A 19,899-nucleotide genomic window follows, 5' to 3' on the forward strand; every position below is an offset into this window, starting at 1 on the left:
GCTGTCGGTCGAGTCGATTTAATGACCAGACTGGTCACGAGAAACGATCATGCTACCCTACCCCAACAGTTCAACCGTGTCAATCCTGGACTCCTGAATTTGGATCGAGGACCATGGAGAGCTCAACATCAGAATAGATCGCTTTGCGAGGAGAGATACTCCTTCCCTCGAGACGTGGTGGGACTTTCCCTCGAAGTCAATGATCATCGTATTCGTCATGTCTCTTATATCGTAGCGATTCTAATTATTTTCCAGTAGGACGTGCAAGATTCCAATTTACACAAATCTAGTAGCTCTTAGGTAACCTCTTCCTTCACTGGTATCTTCTCCTTTCGCTACCAAAATATGCTCTCGCTCTGAGCCGTCACTCTTTGTCTAACCCTCCTAAATGGTTCAAAAACTTCCAGGATGGATTTCTCCGACTCGATGAACCAGATCGCGTAACGTATCATTTTCGAATTCCACAGCCGGACACTGTATCATTGTTCACCAGATTGCCTACGGTTCGCGCTTCGCGTGAGGTTTGAGTCAAGTATCGTGACCAGGAGAAAGATTTGAGCAGAGCCAAGAAACCAGAACTTGTACAAATCAGGAGCCTAGGAAATAGCATGTAGCCGATTCTTCCCCGATACCACGATCCGGAACCCCTCAGCTTCAAATGACCAAATTTGAAAATCCCACCCTGTTCTGATGCTTCATTACCATCCTCTTCATTCCAGGGGCCAAATTTTCCCCCTTCGGGACCTATAATATTCAGGCTACCTCACCGATCGTATCCACCTGTCTCCCTATCCGAAGGCCCGAATACCAGAGAAAAAAATCATAAGTCACTGACTTATGCGGACGGAGCGGGATGACCGTGGATTCAGAGTCGAAAAATCGGCAAGATGACTTTCTTGAATTTTTCGGGGCGATACCAAGATCCGATGAATACCGTCGTAGTTCATGGTCACTATGTCCACGGTACATGTAGTCGCGCAAAGTGTGTTAGAAACCTATTATCTAAGAACATAAGTCTCCGAAAGCGTCTACGCATACTTTTGTGGAGCGGAATATACCGTCGTGCCGCAACGCAAGCTTCGCAATGAACTGATCGGGCTCTTGAAGTCCCCAACCCGGGAACTGAAAATTGGAACTGTCGTCGGCAAAATGTTTTCGAGAATGTTCTGCCCGGATCCGCTCGCGGGCTCTGCTTGAGTTCAAGTCACTCGAGCAAGAAAAAACGTGGAGACGAAATGGAAGTCTGGAATTCGGCACACACGATCGACGCGAGATAATAAGTCAGGACGATGTTTCTCTCCGAACGACGGATATGCCCGTCTCTTCTCGAGCATCATAGAGCATAAACACGCATCCCCTATAGAACACCGTTACATAAACTCGGCCGCATGTACACATCTACTTACTCCGGATCCGCATCATGAACATGGTTCGGACCTACGAATGCGGAGCAGAAAACCGCACGTCGCTCGATAACGACGGGTGTGGTCTGTTTCAGTGCCCGACTAATTTACCATGTCATGGATTATCATTGGAGTTCTGTACAACATCACATACCACCTTCATAAGCCAGGATCCGGCACGGTGCCGGTCGGTTTCCTGTCGAGGTTTTGAAATCGCAAATTGTTTCTTGAGAGGAGATATCTGATCTGAATACAACGAGTCGTCGCTCTCTAGAGAACTCCTCCGGCGATAAGTCGACTTACAAGGGAGAACATTAATCTCATCAAAATAGAAACTACATAGATGGGAGGGACGTTCTGAATCCGGTCGGCGTCTGTGACAGACAGCGCCTGACTAGTTGACCGAGCGCGGTGGTGGATGACTGCAGAAAAGATACCTCGATTGTATTTATGTATATTATGTAACTGAATGTACATTTCAATTAACAGGGGTCAAGTGCTCAGATCTGAGCGGTCTCGTTCAGGGGCTGCTGCTCGTCGTTGTTCGGGGTGCTCTCTCCCGCGATATCGTGTTCTTCGCTGCGCGTGCAGTTCGTAGACGCCTCAAAATCTTGACCTGCAAAGATTCAGCTGCATTGAGAAATCGGAATTCTCCCTCTCCCGAATCCCATCGATGACAGCAAAATCCATGGGGGAATCACAGAATCTAGTCTCTCTCGAGATGTCTTATCAAGCAGCGCCGCCTCGAACTGCGCGGATGGCATCGAGACGAGACTTGCGGGATGCTATTCGATCATCGGTGCCGGCTATATTTGAAATCGTTCGTCGCCCTTCCCCCTTCCGGCCCAGACAGCCGCTAGGACTCGGCGTGGTGGAGGCCAATATTTGCGGTTTCTTTCAAAGCATGCCGGTGTGGCCATATACATTATATTGGTTATGTGTCAACAGCTCGCTTAGAGATTCGCCGGGCGAATCTCCTTCGCTCTGCGTCTTCTCCGTTTTCCTTCGCTGCCTTTGCGTAAAGCAGACACACCAATGCGACGTCGGCACGGGCTCGTAATACAATCGTTAGCTGATACCGACCTCGACGGATCGAGAGTCGCAAGTCTGAGATTAATCCCCTCGGAACTTAAAGTCGGATTGAATAACAGCGGGAGCGAACTCCGACTGATTCGGGTCCCTTGCTTAAGCCCCGCTTCGGACTTGTCTCCAATCTCTCCGATCCGACGTCGACAGGGGCGAATTTCTTCTGAGACACTTCAGTGACTTCACGGAAACTGATTCAGGGAACGGAATTCTGATCTGCCTTAGTCGCTTCTCCTCCTCATCGGAGCCCCTCAAACTCCGCCGACATTTCGGTTTTTTTCCTCTTTCGGTCCCATTGAGGTCTACAGAACCCAGACCTAAAGCCACGGTTTGTGGTCGAAGGAGCCACACATCAAAGGCGGCTAATTCCGCTTGCGTCCGACGTCGACGGCGACGTGCAGCCGACGTGGCGAGGACTTCGCTCGACGCAGGCTTAGAGCAAACTTACGAAAGAGCTTTGAGCATATGATAGTGCTGCAAGAGAAAATTTTCGCCAAGAGCAGAAGCTGAAATCAGCGCCTGAAATGATGCAACCGGAGAGATGATCGGGTCTGCGGAATTACACTGATCGTGCAACCGGAAACAGCTGCTTCCCTCCGATCAAAAATGGATTGGAGAAAGGTTTCTTGAAATCAAGATCTTTCTCCCAGCATCAGATTGTGCGCATCGCTGATGAGGGAGAGACCGGCGCCTCGAAACTTTTTCCTGAGAAAGCTGTGCCCCACGGATTGCCTTAACGACTCGCTCGGTTCGGATCGTCACCGACATACTCGAAGTCGGCGAGAGACTTCCAGATTAAAATCGCTTAATGGTCAGGAGATAAGGAATTTCGGAGCGCGAGTTGTCGCAATGCCGGAAGGATTCGCATAGGAAGGAGAACGACGCGACGGGACTGACGGAAGAGGAAGCAAAAGGCTGAATGTAATTCAGGGATAGCGCAAGCCCGCACAAGGGAATCGGAGCGGTAATACCAGGGTGTGCGACAGAGCGAATTTGTTCGGCGCGTTCAGAAGTCGCGAGCGGACGCATTAGTTTGCATTTACGCACCTGTCGAGAGTGTGAGTCCACAATTGTTATTTACGGCGAGAAGATCCGCTCCGAGTCGAGGTCCGTTGACACTGGGAGCGTTTCCGTTTCTCGGAGCTGAAAGTCCCGGCGTGCCGTTGGCTCCTCGGGTTGAACCGCCGCGAGTTCGTCCGCCGGGGAATATCGAGTTCTCCACGTGAAGTTGGGCATTCACGTCTGAAACATAATCACTTATGAGCTCGGAATGGACGCACGTGATGGGGGATCATCACGGCCGGCGCACCCACAGTTTTGTAAATGACATTTGTTGCGCCGCGGTTTGTTGACTCCCAGATTCATGAACCGAGACGATGGGATTCGATAGGTACTACATCCTCGGCGAAACTTTCTTGCCGGCTCGATGTGTCACGGCTTGTTAATCATTCATCCGCTCGACTTCTTTTCCATTTGTCTAATGAGAACACTATTTGAGACCGCGCGGCTTATCCGATTGTTTGTTGGTCAGGTGATAAGCGTGAGCCTCCGGAAATGTCCGGAAATTATTGCCACTGCCTCCACAACAAGATCCAGTCGATGGGAGAGAATCCTCCGTCCCTCGAGCGGCTCCGGTGAGAAGACGATAGTTCCATCCAAATTCTGGCAGTCGAAGTCCGAATCGCAGCCACCGGAGCATCTTTTACCGATCGGACCGAATCGTAACAATGCCCTCGATTGGGAGTACTCGGCCCAGGCGAGACTCCACTCGAAATACGAAAGCGTCGTTCGCGAAACGTTGGCCGGCGGGGGCAACGTTCTCGTTGAAGAGAAAACAAAGGATATCTTTCAGACGCCGCCACTCAATGATCGAGCATCGGGACGAGGGTAGAATACAAACCTTTTTTGCTGGCGCAAGTGAAGGCTTTCGCGAAGCTCTTCTTGAAATTGTCACTGAGGAAAGCGTAGAGCACTGGGTTTATTGCGGAGTTCGCGTAAGCCAGGCATCCACTCAGGAGGAATACTGCCACCTGCGATAGAAATGAGAAATTTCCTCATTGATCATGGATGTTATAATAATGTACCGCGCATGCCGAATGAAGCCAAAGGAGAGCATTGGATGCAATGGGCAAAGGAATTTTCCTAATCGTCATTTCTCATGGAGAATTGTGAGGAATCTTGGAATCCATTGAGCGAATCCGTTCGTGTTTCCGTGTATATACAGACCTGGAATTGTGATCTTTGTGCGTTGGACGACGTAGGTCTCAGAATGATTATGATTTGACCGACCCAATATGGCAGCCAGCAGAAAATGTAACACGTGATAACAGTGAGCACTAAATATGTCACTTTGCGATGTGATCGCTTCTTGTTCTTCGACTTCGTCTTGGGTCCCACCTGGAATCAAAAGAGATAAAAGTGAAGTAAAAATTCAGGTTTTCCCGGAGAGTTCAGTACGGATGTGAAATGAGCCAGGATTCCGGCGCAGTCGTCCATCCTGAAATGGGGAAGAGCTCAAAAGATGTGATGAGTTGAAAATCACAGTGCTTGGGGGTGATTTCCATACCCCCTTTTATTATGTCTGGAAGAATCCTCAATCGCAGTGCCATGAATAGAAAAATTTCCAATAGAATCACCGAAAGACTTGATCGTTCCGCTCCTTTCGCCTTGACCCGAGGTGGGGTCGTTTTTATCTCGAGAAGAATCGCAAGATCCCAGCAGGTTTATCATGAGCATCCGCGGAGGTTATATATGCTAATCCCATCCCCTCCCGCGCAAAGCCATCGGTCTTATTCCATGAGGTCAAAGGAAGGTACAATCATTCGGGCTCGGAAGACCGCCGCGATTCGAAGTAGTGTGATATTTTGTGAGGGAGAACAGTCTCGAAATACCCACATCCGATATGGAGGGGCGAAACAACGTCTCGCACGGGGAGAGAGCTCTCTCGGCGAATAACGAGTCTATTCGAATCGATTCATCGAAGATAAGACGGAATATATCTAATCTATCTTTCAATTCGCTCCACGCACAGTTCGGCTGCCGCAAGAGACGGTATCCATAATGAGCCTAGGGGATCCTTGTCATCGCCAGACACTGACGGAGCTCATTTTTCAGGAATCAGTCAGTGCTGTCAGCACGTCGCTAGATTGACGCAAGGGGTAGCTCGACGAGCGTCCTGAGCCGAGCGGACAGCTCAGAGTCGAGTGAAGCCATTGGTCGCTGACTCGACTGCTGATTCCATGCGGTTCGCTTTCTCCCGATGAATTGTGGAACTCGCATCCGATAGATTGTATCATAGAAAACGCACTGAAATCTAAGTGAAATCGAGACTTCCCGTTATTTCCTGCGGGCGACTGAATGACACCGTCAGAGTCGCGATTGCAACAAAGGAGACTCCATTGCGAGGCGTCCAGTGGACAAGCAGTGCCGGTCCTGCCGAACAACGGAAAGGGAAGGCGGACGCACTGAGTGAGTCGGGAGCAAAGGCAATCCTCGGCCGAGTCCGAGTCTACAACCCTTTTTCTGCGAGCGGTGTATGCTGGGCTGACTACCATCATGTAGCCTCGAACAATCCAGTTCATGACCCGGACGCAGGCCAGGTGACCGCGACGCCAGTACGTATATTGTGTAGGTCATTATTCAACAGTAGCATCGGAGCCATGTCGTTCATAAGCATTCACCACGTTCCAATTCCCAGACACAATGCGACTCGCGACGTACTAGATCGGAACGCCGACCGCCGGGGATCGTCCTCGCCGCTTCCGTCTCTAGACTGGACGTTTCTAGTTTCGGAGTGAGTCTGGAATGTTTTCCCAGACAGACTCGGCTTTCACGTCGAATCATGTCGGAGAACAGTCAGAGAGAATCTTTTTTGATTCCGCTCTCGGCCTCGTCGCTTATTGTGCCCCGTCGCTACATGTCCCTTGTGTCGTCCCTCCCTTACTCCCGATCGTTTTTGGGTTGTCGTTCCGACAGCAGGTATTTCTAGAAAGCAACGATGCGCCCGTTTTGACATAACGGCATCCGATCGATCAAACACGGGGCTTCGGAGCTCTGTGTCAAACACGGGAGTTCTGCGTCGTCCGTGGTTTTGACAAGAACATCCCCACGAAAGGAGGCGTCCGATTCACTCCGAAGTTCCGCATATGCGAACAAAAGAGAGAATAATGGGTGCTCCCGACGACTCAGTCAGCTGCGTGGAGGGGGGGAGGGGGAGCGAGAACGGAAATTCCAAGCTCAGGAGCAGCGCATATCAGCCGAGCTGAGCTTTTCCGGAGGGATCGTGGTCGTCAGAATTCTTCCTGAGAGCCGAATCAAGGAAGCTCGAGTCTCGATTTTTTCGTGAGCGAAAAACATGCTCGTCGTAAAGACAGTCGACTCCGCCCCTCCCAATCAGAGCCCCTTCATCAGGGATCCTTCCCAGGCATTGAACCCCTCCCCCCCGTCCCTGTCTCCGATACTCCGTGCCCGACAGCCGGGCGAATACTGTCGCGGGGATTATACGGTTATAAACTCCCGGAGGAGGGAGATCAGACGCGGAGGATCTGCCGAGCACTGGCGTATTTACCTCCGACAAGTCGAGATGTCCCGGTATCGGAGCCTTCGACCAGATTCGCTCCGGACCGTCGGCGTAAATATTGGGGGAACACGAACCAGTAGTCCGATATGAAGCGAACGATACGACCACGGTCAGCAGTTCAGCGGCTAGATATCCTCCGTCTCCGCCTCCGTATCGGCAGCAAGGAGATATAACGCGAGTGGAAAAGAGAAAGGAGAGCGAGGAATCAGGGAAAACAATCTTGTTTATCTTGAAAACGCTATGCAATAAAGCGATAATGCAAACAATATCAACAACTCCGAGGAATAGGTCGCTTTCGCAGCGCCGGTCTGTATTGAGTCGCGGTCAAGTATGGAGTCCTGGTTGGCGTAGTAGTGGGCTTTGGCGAGCACCATGTTATTTACATCGAGGAATGCCCAGCATTCGAAATGATCCGTCGGAGCGGAGCTAAAATATTTACGCAGAACGATGTCAATTGTGCCGTCGTCATTCACTTTATCCTGTCGCTTAACGTGTTCGGTTTCCTCGACAAGCTCGCCCCGCTTCGAAACCATGAACAACGACACCTGGGGATTCGGATAGATACCCTGGATGTGACACACCATCATCCGGCGCTCGGTGTTGTAGTAGAGTTTCGATTGGTGAGGTGCCACGAACACGGTCAGCGGCTCATCACGCTGATCGGTGTTTGCCAGCGAAGTCACGTAACACGAATAGTTTCCGCTGAGTTCGAGGCCCGGACGTTGGACTCGGAAAACGCTCCTACTCGTTAGTGCGTTCGTGAAATCCGACGAGAGCCGCTTCGCTTCCTGGATCGACACTTTGCCGGCGAGAATGCCACTCGCCCCTAGGGCATCGAGTTCAGGTATCCATTGGAACACGGGTGACTTGTCTCCAGAGTGAAACCACTTGACGATCATGTGCTCGTCTGAGGGTCCGTGGACGAATTCGCACGAAAAGTTGACGAACTCTGTCCCGTTCTCCACATAGCGTGGCACCAGAACCGACTGGATGGTCACGGCGGACCCGGGCTCGAAGCAGCCGACGACCAGAACCGTGGTCACGACCGAAATCGCAGAGATCATAGCGCGCCTCTCTGTGCCGACCGATCGAATCACATCGTCGAGTTAAATTCTCAGATCGATCGCGCAATTCGGTTCGTAGACCTACACAATGTTAATCTATCGGTAGCACGAGCACTGAGCTTTCGCTCGGAAAGCTCATTTCAGCGGGAACCTTGATTCCTCGCGTTCTCTCCCCCTCTTGCCTAACCTATATCTTCCAGTCTCTCACTGTGGGCTCGGTACCACGGTGGAAACGACTAGTCCGTCGATCGCAGCGCCTCGACTCAGGCTGTCGCGCCGAGACTCATCTGAGACAACGGGACTGATTCGGGACGAGAATGCGCACTGCACTTTACTCTAGCAGCTCTGCCGACCTGGACGGGATGCTTCTGAGAAAATCGGGAATGGTCTCTGACAGCGCGGAATCGAAGAAGCTGCCGAGCAGTGTGACCATTGGAACTCGCGGCCGACGAACCCTGTCAACGATTTTCGGAGATTTAATTCGATTCTCCCAGCAAGCGGCTCGACTGTTTCCCGATGTGAAGAGCTCATTCCTCGCATGGACTTCCGGTTGCAGATGCCACCATTCTCCCGAATAATATTTTTTTCCCCGCAGGGTCCGTGTCACGAAGCCCCCTACCCCCTTGGAGCGGTAGGTTTCCGCGATTCGAAGTCTGAGCCCCGCTCCCTGCTTCCGTATATTATATTGGTTCGCTGTTCGGGGAAGCCAAACAGGGACCATTGACCGTCTCCGAAATCGAGATCATGAGTCGGGCTTTCGAAGTCTATTGGAATTATTGACAAATCGCCGAAAAGATCCCGGAAAGAGAGCCGCGGGAGCTCTGTTTTGACTTTTGTTTGAGCACCTTACGATGTGACGTGTTCCGGGCCCTAATAATATATCGAAGTTTGGCCTCAGAGTATTTTCTAGACGGTCGTCACGGAAGTTTATTTCGCAACCGGCGCAATGTGCAGACGTGTGGAAAAACGACATCTCGATTTGTTCTGTGGACAGCTTAAGGGAGTCACGTCCAGGAGGGGGATTTACAGTACGATCAGATCGGATGGAGGGCCTCCTCGCTTCCTTTGTCTGGAGGCTTTCCAAGAAGACGGTCCTTCTTTTTCCAATATTTTTGTTTTGCTTACGGAACCCCTCTGGACACGGATCAAAGAACCGCTTGACGATTGCATTGTGCGTGGAGAGCATCCTCTTCCCGGGATTTTCGAAGTTTTTCTGCTTGCCGTCGTCCTCGAGAGAAGCCCGTCAGAGAACTCATCTGAACTTTTTGTTGATTGGCTTCGTCATCACTTTTTCCGCGGGACACGATGACAGCCTTCCATCATGAGACGTGAGCAAACAAACACCGTTCGAGCTGCAACTTTCGATGCGACTCTTTTTTTTCGTCACTTGTTCCCCGGGGTTTTGTCTGGAGATTTCGCTGTGATTTTTTGCCTTGTGAATGCTCCGGTCGCAGGGCGCGCGGGAGTCCCTCCTGTTCCTACCAGGATTCTCCGGCAGATAATACAGTGAAACGACTCCGGGAAGGGCCCGGTCCTTTCGGACGAACCATTTCAAGCCGTTAGAGAATGACGTCGCGTCGTTGAGAGAATGTCAGACGCACGCGATGGATTGACTCGTGCTTCATTCTTTCCGACCGACGATGGTGCAGAGCATCTCTGCCGTAGCTCAATTAGAAGCTGAGAAGGGAGCGTGAGGCGTCATACTGCATTCTATCCGTTTCCGATCTGTTTAACGAATCGCTAAGAAGTGCGAGACGGGAAGAATTGCCGATATGGGGATAAGATCGGCCCGACCACCATCATTGGTCAACAAAGGGCGGTCGAATCCCGGCCGCGACAAAGGAGGATAGTAGACAGCGAATGGAAAAGAAACCGAGGGTGGAGAGAAGCGGGGAGAAGAAGAGACACAAAGACGAAAGAGGGATCCTGAATGCTCCGATGGAGCAATACTCGTAAAATACGAAGACTGATGGATGCCTCGCCGCCAGATACGCGCGAAATTACATGCGGGATCCTCGAAGATCAAAAAGAAGCAAAGAGCCGGATGCAAGCACCAGCTCAGGGGGGAAATGCGTAAGGGCACAAAAAAATGATCTCCTTCAGGCAATCGCCTTACATTCCCGCAGAAGCGTCCGCGCGGCTTCCTTCAATTCCGATTTCCCGAGCTGGAAACCCTTTTAAGGTTGCCGACGGTCCCAGATTTATGGGTCGAATCCGGGGGGAACGCTCGCATCGCAACATCTTTCCTTCTCAAACTCGTGTCAGGCTCGCGTTCGTTCCCTATATAAAAATTCAATGGGGTCTCGCAAGGCGCGGACATTTGCAGCGGCTCTCGTCATATGTATGCAGTCTTGCCGTCAACGTTTTCCGTTCTCAGATCTGCGGCATACGCTCTGTCGACCCAGAACAGCGGAGGTTTTCCTCTGTCCCTTTCGTTTTTTTCCTCCTCCTCCGGCTCGGAACGACAGCGTCATACGAGTGGGGGCGGTAACTTAACTTTGAAATATGGAATGCGCACTCGCTACAAACGCCACGGGGAACAACAAACAGATGATTATTATTATGATGGTCGTTGTTCCGCACGACGGATGTGCGAGAGACAGTTCCGCGAGCGCGAAAGCGAGCCGTCCGCGGAAAATTCGCTGTCACACGCTCGCCCGGAGTCGGCTATTCAGTACCGGGACTCGCCGTTTCTCCAAATAATCGGGAAACATCAATTCTCCGCCGGACGTTAGCTCGGTACCGAGTCTCTTCTGGCTCTCTGAAACCTTGGGAGCTGAAGGTTCCCAAACAAGGTCGTGGACCTGCTCTCGGACCCTCGGGTCACAACCCGACGGCGATAAATATTTGTCCCTGCTAATTCTTATTCGACCATCAAGTTTGAAGAAGAAATATTTCTCACTGTCGGTCGCTGAGGGAGAAACCATCTGAATCAAGGAATCGTCGAAGGTCCGAACCCAAGCCGGACGCGGACGGTGCGATGAAAGAAGCCGAGAGTATCAACCTGCGGAGCGCAACAACACTGAGGACTCTCCGAAAATTTTCCCGCTCGCATCGAGTCTTGGCAGCTCACAGACGGGATTCTTTGACAAATCCTGCGATGCCCCCCCCCCCAAAACGGATTCTGCAATGCCCCATACGTGAGCATCTCCCTCCGAATCGGTATCCCCTCCTCATTTTCCCCTTGCCCCGAATGGATCATGCGGCACCCGCCTCTACCCCATGCTCTCGTATTCTCCCCACAAAGGGGACTCCGGATCAATTTCAGGAGACTGAGTCAGACCCAGCCTCCCACACCCTCCCTAGGGATTCGGGTCCCTCTCAGAGCCATCAGCAGTCAAAGATCCTTTCCGCAACACCGATCGGTCGGGGAATTCGGAATCTCTAAGGATAACGCATTAGATTCGAAGTCGAGGCATACCAGCTCCCTCATTTCTTGTTCCGTCTCTGTTTTCCGGATCCGGGAGAGTGATGGGATGCATAAACTAATTTGAAACCTGGCTGATTCGAGGGGATCATTAGTCATTAGTTAATATCAGACGATGGTGCCGCAGGGCAAATGCAAAAACAACGTCGTGACCGAGATTCCCGCGGGTCGAAAAGGTCAGATTCTTCCCCGCGAGAAAAAACCAGGCCCACGGCGTTTTTTTTGGTGAAAGCTCTTCGCCCACTATTTCACTCGGCTTCTAGGCACACTTATCTAATCTGCCGTAAGTAGGTTCTCAGCCTAACTGGAACCCAACCCAATCGTCGAGCGACGCGTACGGAATCAAATTTCTCTTGATCTTCTAAGCGAAGAAACGTTCGAATGAATTACTCTGGATTCCGCGGACGAAGCAGGGGGATAAATCTCAGGTGGTCAGGCCTCCCAAGGAGCAGGTAAACTCTGTGGTTTCTTCCCCGTTTTCCGTGACCGAATCGGTAGCGGGTGAGGCTTTGAACGCGTTGTATCCATTGGGCAATCGACGGGCCAGCTCGATGAGAGATCATCTAAATGCAAATTATATTGAAATGCAGAGCAAACACTCGACGACGCCCGTGTTCGCTTCGGCAGAAAAGCACACAATCACGCTTTTTCCGACCCGGAGATAGTGGCGAGGTCACCTGGATGATGTCGTCTGAGCGAGGTATCTGGAGTCGACGTGGGATTTTGGAAGCGGAGAGAGATTTGGGAAAACCCGTTCGAGCTATCTTGCTCGAGACTGCTCGACCTTCACACCGGACGATTCCTCAGAAACTCGCGTTCGTGTGACATCGACCGTGGAAACTCGTGGGTCTTGTCTCGACTCGAGCTGCCTCATCTGGGGCTGGTCGAGAGCGACATTCTTTCCGCAAATCCATCTCCTTCAATATTGACTCAGTTGCGACGGCGCCTCGCTCCGCTCGCGGGTCCACATTGCAGACGAGATGGTGTTGCTATTTCCGCTCGTATTATTTTCGCGGTCTAAACTTCTGGGGAAAGTCCAATTCCGAAGTTCGTTTCAATATCTGCGAAGTGTTTCCAAAACTCGCCCTCGCTTCCTCTCGAGTTGTGTTCCTAACTCTATCCTGTCTTCGCTATGCCGGGACACCAAACGCAACTGGAAAAAGCGAATGGATGGCTCGAGACCTCGATAACAAGTGGCAACGCAGATAGAGAGTCATGGCGCTAGATTAAACGAATGAGCACAGCAAACATGATCGGATCCTGGGACAATCGCAGGATCCCCCGCAGGATCGTTCCGGGATCCCGCCAGAATGATTTTCCTCACGTGGAAAGAGGTCTGTGGGAAGAGCTCTGCGAGTCTCCCTCGATCTCGCTGTGATTCGTGGCTGAGTCCTCCACCTCGAGAGGCTGAGCATCCGACATTTTCCGAGCTTTCCTTCGAGATGTGGGACATACCGGACACCTCGGAGAAGACCAACATACTCGTTCTAGAATCGAATTCCGACGATTCTGGGCGAGCCTCGATAACAAAGCTGCAGGGGAGCGTGCCGCTTTTGGACGCGCAAAAGCTCCACTGTCAGAGTCAGTGAACCTTCAAAAGCAAGTCGAGCTCATTTTTGAATGTTATCTGCTAAGCCCAGAGGCGCTCTTACTACAGCACGAGCCTTGAATTGTGACCATTCGCTTGCGAGCGTGCGTTTCCAATGGGTCTGACTCAGTCAGTGTTCTTTGACAGTCGGAACTGATAAAATGAGGGACAGGAGACGGAAGCGCTCTCGTACCTCGAGATAAGGCGGCCAGAGACAGAATTATAGAAGCCGAAATCTCTGATGTCTATCTTATTCCGGACATCTATGATCGGTCTCCATTCAATCCTCTGCCGGTCTCCCCACATCCAGAGAACTCTGTTCCCTTGCCGTATCCCCGATCACGATTATAGGGAGGTCTGAAGGTCACTCGCTCGCGAGTCGCCCAGAAACTATCGCCCATCCGAATGACTTCTCCTTGGGAGCCTCTGGATCTGAGGAATCCTCATCCTGCCGTCGACTGCGGACCCTGAGTTGTGGTTTCCCGCATGTGAATCTCATTTCTTCCGGCGACTCGGGTCGATGGATCTTCGCACGAGCGGGGTGAAGGTCTCCCGAGTTGAGCATCCCGCATCTTTGGCTCGCATTTCATTGACCGCGACCCGCGCCTGGTGCGGTCAACGCATATCCTGGATAGGCTTTTCACCTTGGCGGGGAACGAACATCCGAAAGAGACGTGCGGATTTGCGCTGCCCGAAAAACGTGGTTTCTATGGGGAAGACGGCGACAGCCTTCGCTCCGGCTCAGGATGTCGAATTTTTTGGGAGTTTCGGAATCCGTGGACAGAACCTGCTGGGCCCGAGGGTGCGGACAAGGGGCTCCAGCCCGCGGAACTTGATTTTCATGCGAAGGGCGGGCGGAACGAGTGTAGGACCTTGATGAGACCCCATACCTGATCCGCGTTCGTCAGTTCTCCTATGTTTCGTACCCTCTTTTCAGGCGCTTTCTCTCGAGCTGCTAGTTCCGGCCCTCATCAGTTCTCCCAGATGGTGGCGGCAATGTCGGAAGAATTTATTCGAGTGACGGTCAGCCGGCATTCTTGCTGACAACGTCAATCCGATCGCTAACCAAATCACTCTTGTTCTCGCTTGTTCAACGAGCGTTTCGCCCGCGTTCTCTTCCACCGATGCATCTGTCCCTCATTCCGTTTTAATTGCGTCTCGAATATCGGATCTCAGAGGCTTCTAATTATAATTCCTGCTCACCTGGAGAGAAACTTGGTGCGTCTCGGATTACAGTGGTTATTGTTTACGCTCCCGGGCTCATGGTCCGGCGGACGCTATCATTCATGAGACCGTTGCTTACAATGAAGGTAGCCTCCTTCGACCCGAACGAAGATTCCTCTTCCTGCGGAGCTTTGGCGCTGCGGCGAGGAGAGCCTTCCCTCGTCGTCGAAGGCCGCCCGATAATAATTTATCGTTGAAGGAATGAACACATGAATGCCATCATGAATCATGATGGCCCGGCTACCCATTGAGCACTTGCATGAATCTCTTTCTCTAAGACTACTTCCTCTATCAAGGTCGTTAGACCACATGAGATTTCGAGCTCGTATGATCCTCGATTAAGATCTCCCAGGAACAAGTCATTTAGAGTAGAGGGAGCCGGTCCTCCAGGCAATTCTAAGATCCCCAAACGTTGCGCAAGAGAATTGAATCAATACAGAGAACATTTTCACTGACATCTAGTGATGAGTCCCCCCGGTCCCCAGTCTCACCTCGAGGGCTGGAAGGAAACGGCGGGGGTCGCTTGTCATCGAGAAAAAAACATGGCTCACTCACTCAGAGCTGGACGACTCCGATTACGAAAACTCACCTCCGAGAGAATTTCATCACCCACCTGTATCATCGGGCGCGATTGACATGGGACATTCTTCTCGACCTAAAGCTCATTTCCGTAATCCGAGGCCATATCGCGCGGAAAACTCCATCTTCGTTTGTGATGGGAATTATGTCGTTTTCGAGCTCTTTGGGAAGCTCGATTGTCACACTCATGTCTCGCGCTGACGGATCAAAATATGTAGGTCGCAGCATAAGCTTGGAGAAGCGTCTGTCGTTAGGGACAGGATGTGTCCTCCAGGCCACTCACCGCGAAAACGGTCGGAGCACGAACTCTAATAACCATTTATAGGCGTATACGACCGTTTATGAACGTTACAGGCCATTCATGACCGTTAATGACCGCTAACAAGCGTCTAGGAACTTTAATAAGCCTTTACTGCCTTTATCAAGGGCCGGAGGATCGAGAGGCGAGGCTCGACAAATCAGGCGCAGTTCGGAGATGAATAATGAGGTCTACGCGGAGTCTTGAGGTGACGTCAGTACCGAGGTGTATTCACAGCGGCAAACAAAGAACGTGGGGAGTACTCCTCCGATCAGTGTCCGTTGATTGGCTCGAATGTTTTCTTAGGTACCGAACCCGGCGAGAATTAGCTTCTGTCAATAAGTGGTTTCCCTTCCCGCGGCAGCGAGCTGACGTATCGGGCGAGAGAAGGGCTCGACCGGGGTGAGTGCTCGACTTTCTTGATGCGGGTTCTGCTTTCATAAGCGAGTGCAGTCGCCGCGGGCACTGTATGTACATCTTGAGACTACAGAGCCTCGAATCGTGTGAATAATACGGGCTTCCGAAGGGTCGGGAACTCGGCTCTATGAGAACTCTCTCGATATCGATGATGCTCGTCGCCTCTCGCGATCGGCTCCCAAAGCAGTAGGTTCAAAAATCAAAACCAGGGGACCAGAGGGGTCGGGACCAAAGTACGCTATCGAGAACTCCTCCGCGGATGCTGCCCAGAAACCGACGAGACAAGCCCGAGAGCGTTCGCGGCGGGAATCCTAGACCGTCGACTTTTCACTGAGAGGCCGCACTTTTTCAGAAGAGCGTAAGGCGCTCCACGGTGCGATGGAAAATCGCGGAGACTTCCAGGAGAGAAGATTCCGAACATGTTCCTCCAGGCGACCGAACCCCTTCCTCCCCTGCTCTTCCATGGAGCAAGATTAGATATAGTATTGGGCAATGAGCTGCTTTCTGGTTATTTATATGCACCGACCCCGACTGCGGCGAGCGAGACAGATTTGGTCTCTGGGTTGAATATCGATTCTCGTTTTTCATGTTCAACATGATGAGATCGGTTTGCTGCGCCGCCCCTTTCGCTCCGACGAGCGAATGACTTTGGGACTTTGTAATGGGGAATAATCACTCGGACAGCGAGGGAGACACTGCCGTCCTCAATGAGTTTTCGAATAGCCTTCGTGGACTGAAGCGCAGCGAGCCCATTCAATCCCACCGAGTGATCACTCCGTGATCAGCCGACCCCGCGAGCAGACCGGATCATGGGGCAGACAGGACTGAGTGAGGAGGTTCATCTCTTCTCGGCGTTCTTCTTGTCCTCGAGCGCAATTAATTCTAACGAGACCTTGGGACCCATTCAATTCCGAATCTCTCCTTCTTGACGGCTCCCCAAGTCCCGTTGCCGAGCAGTTATAATGATTGAGTCTTTCTCTGCTTTGCTAGAATCCGTTTCCGATAGAATTTACGACCCTCCCCAGATTCCTGCCAATCAAGCAGCCTGCTAACTTGATCAAGCTCGTTTCAGAAAGTACACGGAAGGAGCGAGCTCAAAAATACGGAAGCCGACGCGAGAGTGAAGTCTTCCGTGATTTGTTTCCTCGGAACTTTCTTCGAGGCCAAGCAATACAGCTGATTATCGGGGGGATTCCTGCCTGATGGCGAACGATCGCTCATCCGCAGAAATCGCTCACGGTTGTCGTCGTCGCTGCTCCGGCCGAGACGCATTCGACGGCTCCGATTCGTAAGTTCGATTCGTCGGCCCGCCCAGATCATCGTGCGCATTGGAAACGGAAGATCTTTCGGTTTTGCTTGGGGAGAGCTGCGCCTATCTCGGACGACTCGCATCGTGAGGGATTAGGGTGGGACGCAAAATCCTGGGTATCGATTAATCTACGACATCCTTCGAGTCGAAGTTGCTCGGAGCTTGATTCATTGGCCGACCTTCCGATTTATTTAATTTCACTAGCCCTTTACAAGAAGAATATGGGAATTCGAGATCAACGTCACCGGGAGTCTTTTTGCTCAGTGGAATTGCTACGATCAGGTGATCACCCATGAAGTCCCGAGTACAAATAATCACCTCCATCGGCTCATCTGTTGCGAGACACCGCTTGTTGGTCCCCAGGAGTCGAGAGCATATGTATGTTCTCCAGGTGAGTGTTTTTCCCTTGTCGGGGAGCCGGAATCTCATCTACGCTGGCATGTACCGCTCATAATAGCAGCAAGACAGATCGTTGCCATTCGTATCCTTGGTCACAGTCGCGGTGCAGCGTCGACTGTCAGAGTGCCGACCGGCCAGCCTGCTTGCCTGCCTGCCTGCCCCACGGAACCACTGATTGATAGTGCCGAGAAACCTTGTGGCAGGAGGCATCTCCAGAGAATGATACTCCAATCATTGCCTCACTTCGCATGAAACCAGAGCCCTGGGGTAGGCTGTTAGAGGTCTTCAGCTCGCACCGTCGGCTGCAGCGTCTATGCTGCTTTAGTGCTTGTGAGACTGAGGAAACAGGAGACCGAATCCAGATCTGCTTGGGGTGACGCTGACGGCGCGGCAACTATGGTGCTGGTTTTCCGATGAATCATCGGTTCACTGAGAAACAGATAGGATGGAGAAGTCGTCTTCTGTCGTCGGAACCTCATAAAGAATGTTTCCATAGAAGAAGTTTGTCCCACAGAAGCAAGGCCAGAACTTCTGTCCCGTGACTCTGCATGGAATTCAGCCTGCGACGTCTATCGTTTTGGCATGTCCGGAGGTTTGTCTCCGAAATACAGATACATGGAATCGATGGGATAGCAGATCGAAAAACGCAACGCCACCCTTGGCTGGTCCCACCCTTGCCCCCGACCGTCATGTCCGGATTGTCATTCAAGACCTGTCGGGGGTGGAGTAGTTCAGCGGATGAGCTCGATTCAGGAGATATTGCGGGACGGAGCTGTACGAAGTTACACGGTCGTATCCGCTGTCGATTAGACTCGAGAGGGGAACGGAGCTCGATGCGCAAAAGCGTAATGTTTCACCCGATCACGGTGACATCATCGTTCGGTATCTTACCCGACGAAAAACGTGACCCGGGCAGTAAGCACTCACTCCTTGCGTAACAGCGATATTCCGGAGATGCACTGTCTTTCTCTAATGGCAAATATCTCAAACAGCGATGCGGGGTTCTATGCTGATGAGTTCGTTCATCCCTACTCTCGACCGAGACTGTATCCGACTCCTCTTTTTTTATAATCCCGATCTGGTTCGCATAAGGGGATTTCTGACACTCTCGATCCCTCCGGTAGCTGCTCAATACGCATGGAAGGAATTCAGAAGAGGAACTGCAATTTTTTTTGTCGGGCCAACAAAAGAGAGGAAAGTACGCGAAGTCGGATGGCTGGTGTCGGTAGCCGTTGAGGCAACAGCTCGGGTTAGCGACCCCGGTAATTCTAAGGTAGTGAGGAAATCGCCTCCGGATGTTCTGTAGTGGAGTGAAGGAGATTCCCGAGATGACGGAGTGTCATTTCCCGCCTCTGGTCGGCCTAGAACTCGAGGCCGTGGTTCGGGGCTTGATTCGCAGTTTTTTCTGCTTTGATCACCTGCGGAACTTTATGAGAGCTCTTGATGACGGAAGGGGACCTGGAGAAGTGCTCCCCATTCACACGCTCGCTATCCTCATCAGAAACTCTGGCGGCAAAGTGCCACGACGGCTGAGGCGGCAGAAAAACGCCCGGGGGCAGGTCTAGCGATGGCAGGACTGCCCACATGTCAGGGCTGGAACGGGAATTCGGGCGGACACCGAGGAGTTGCCAACGACTGAGAGCCGAGCATGAGGAGAGCCGTGACAGGACGTCGCGAAGTGTACGGGATCGAGTTCGACGTCTTCGATGGTTTGCTACCAGTCGTTCGAGTAAACTGGAAATGCCGATGGATGACAGCCGACAAGATGGATCTCCGGCGATCCATCGCGACTCTGCGCTGCGCACCCGGAAGCCGAGATAATGAACAACGTCATAAACTTGCCTTAGTCGAAGCCGTGCTGGCCAGCAGCTTGACTGACTTGCTCACTTGCATTGAGAACAGCCGGTGAGCAAGCTGCCCGTACCCCTCCTTGTTCTCGCGGCCGAGTACGCCGGCAAGCAGGCGCTCATTAAACAAAGCGCCCATTATTCTCGAAGGCTGCCGGGTCACTACGTTGCGTTTGGTTGGGACTCGCAAAGCCCATTTATAAACTTTTCCATTATATCAACCGCCTCCACGGAACCGCGCCACGAGTTTTGGCTCATCAAGGATATTTTTGCATCGGATGAGAGTGAATCGGAATGAGGATTGCACTTCTTCGGGGCTAGGCTTTCCGGTACGGTGTTGCTGGGGCTCCGGGCGAGGTCTCGACCGAACTTCCTTCTTCCAGCTTCCAAAGACTCATGAGCTTTGACCTGGGAAAACATTGGACGTATTTGGGAGTCTACGGGAACCCTCCACGTTCCGCTCGCGGTCCCCCCGAGAAAGCAATTTTTCCTGAGTGAATCTGGCCGTGGAAGGTCTCGACTCTTCTCGAGCAAGAGCTCCTGACTCTTCGAGTTCGCTCCGATTTCCCTGATCCTTCCGATCGCGGTTCGGATCTCCCTCCCTTCCGGAATTCGGGAGAATACGAGCGAAGCGATATGATGGATGTTTGCTTGCATCATTCATCGCATGTAGTCTATG

At 52.0% G+C, this 19,899-nt stretch overlaps 1 protein-coding gene across 1 annotated transcript in view; it reads right to left on the reverse strand.

The window, feature by feature from the left end:
• Positions 1-1,903: 1,903 nt before the first annotated feature.
• The window catches only part of LOC100905009 (somatostatin receptor type 2), a gene marked incomplete at its 5' end in the record, with an annotated part of 123,575 nt that continues 105,579 nt past the window's right edge, over positions 1,904-19,899 (reverse strand). Inside the window, 4 exons of the mRNA XM_003746574.2 lie at positions 1,904-2,019; positions 3,537-3,731; positions 4,390-4,519; positions 4,716-4,886. Of these exons, the coding sequence (XP_003746622.2) occupies positions 1,904-2,019; positions 3,537-3,731; positions 4,390-4,519; positions 4,716-4,886 (612 nt within the window). The remainder of the gene's footprint in view (positions 2,020-3,536; positions 3,732-4,389; positions 4,520-4,715; positions 4,887-19,899) is intronic.

The sequence above is a fragment of the Galendromus occidentalis genome, unplaced genomic scaffold (genome assembly GCF_000255335.2).
Source record: "Galendromus occidentalis unplaced genomic scaffold, Mocc_1.1 scf7180000077497, whole genome shotgun sequence".
Classification (NCBI taxonomy): Eukaryota; Metazoa; Arthropoda; class Arachnida; order Mesostigmata; family Phytoseiidae; genus Galendromus; species Galendromus occidentalis.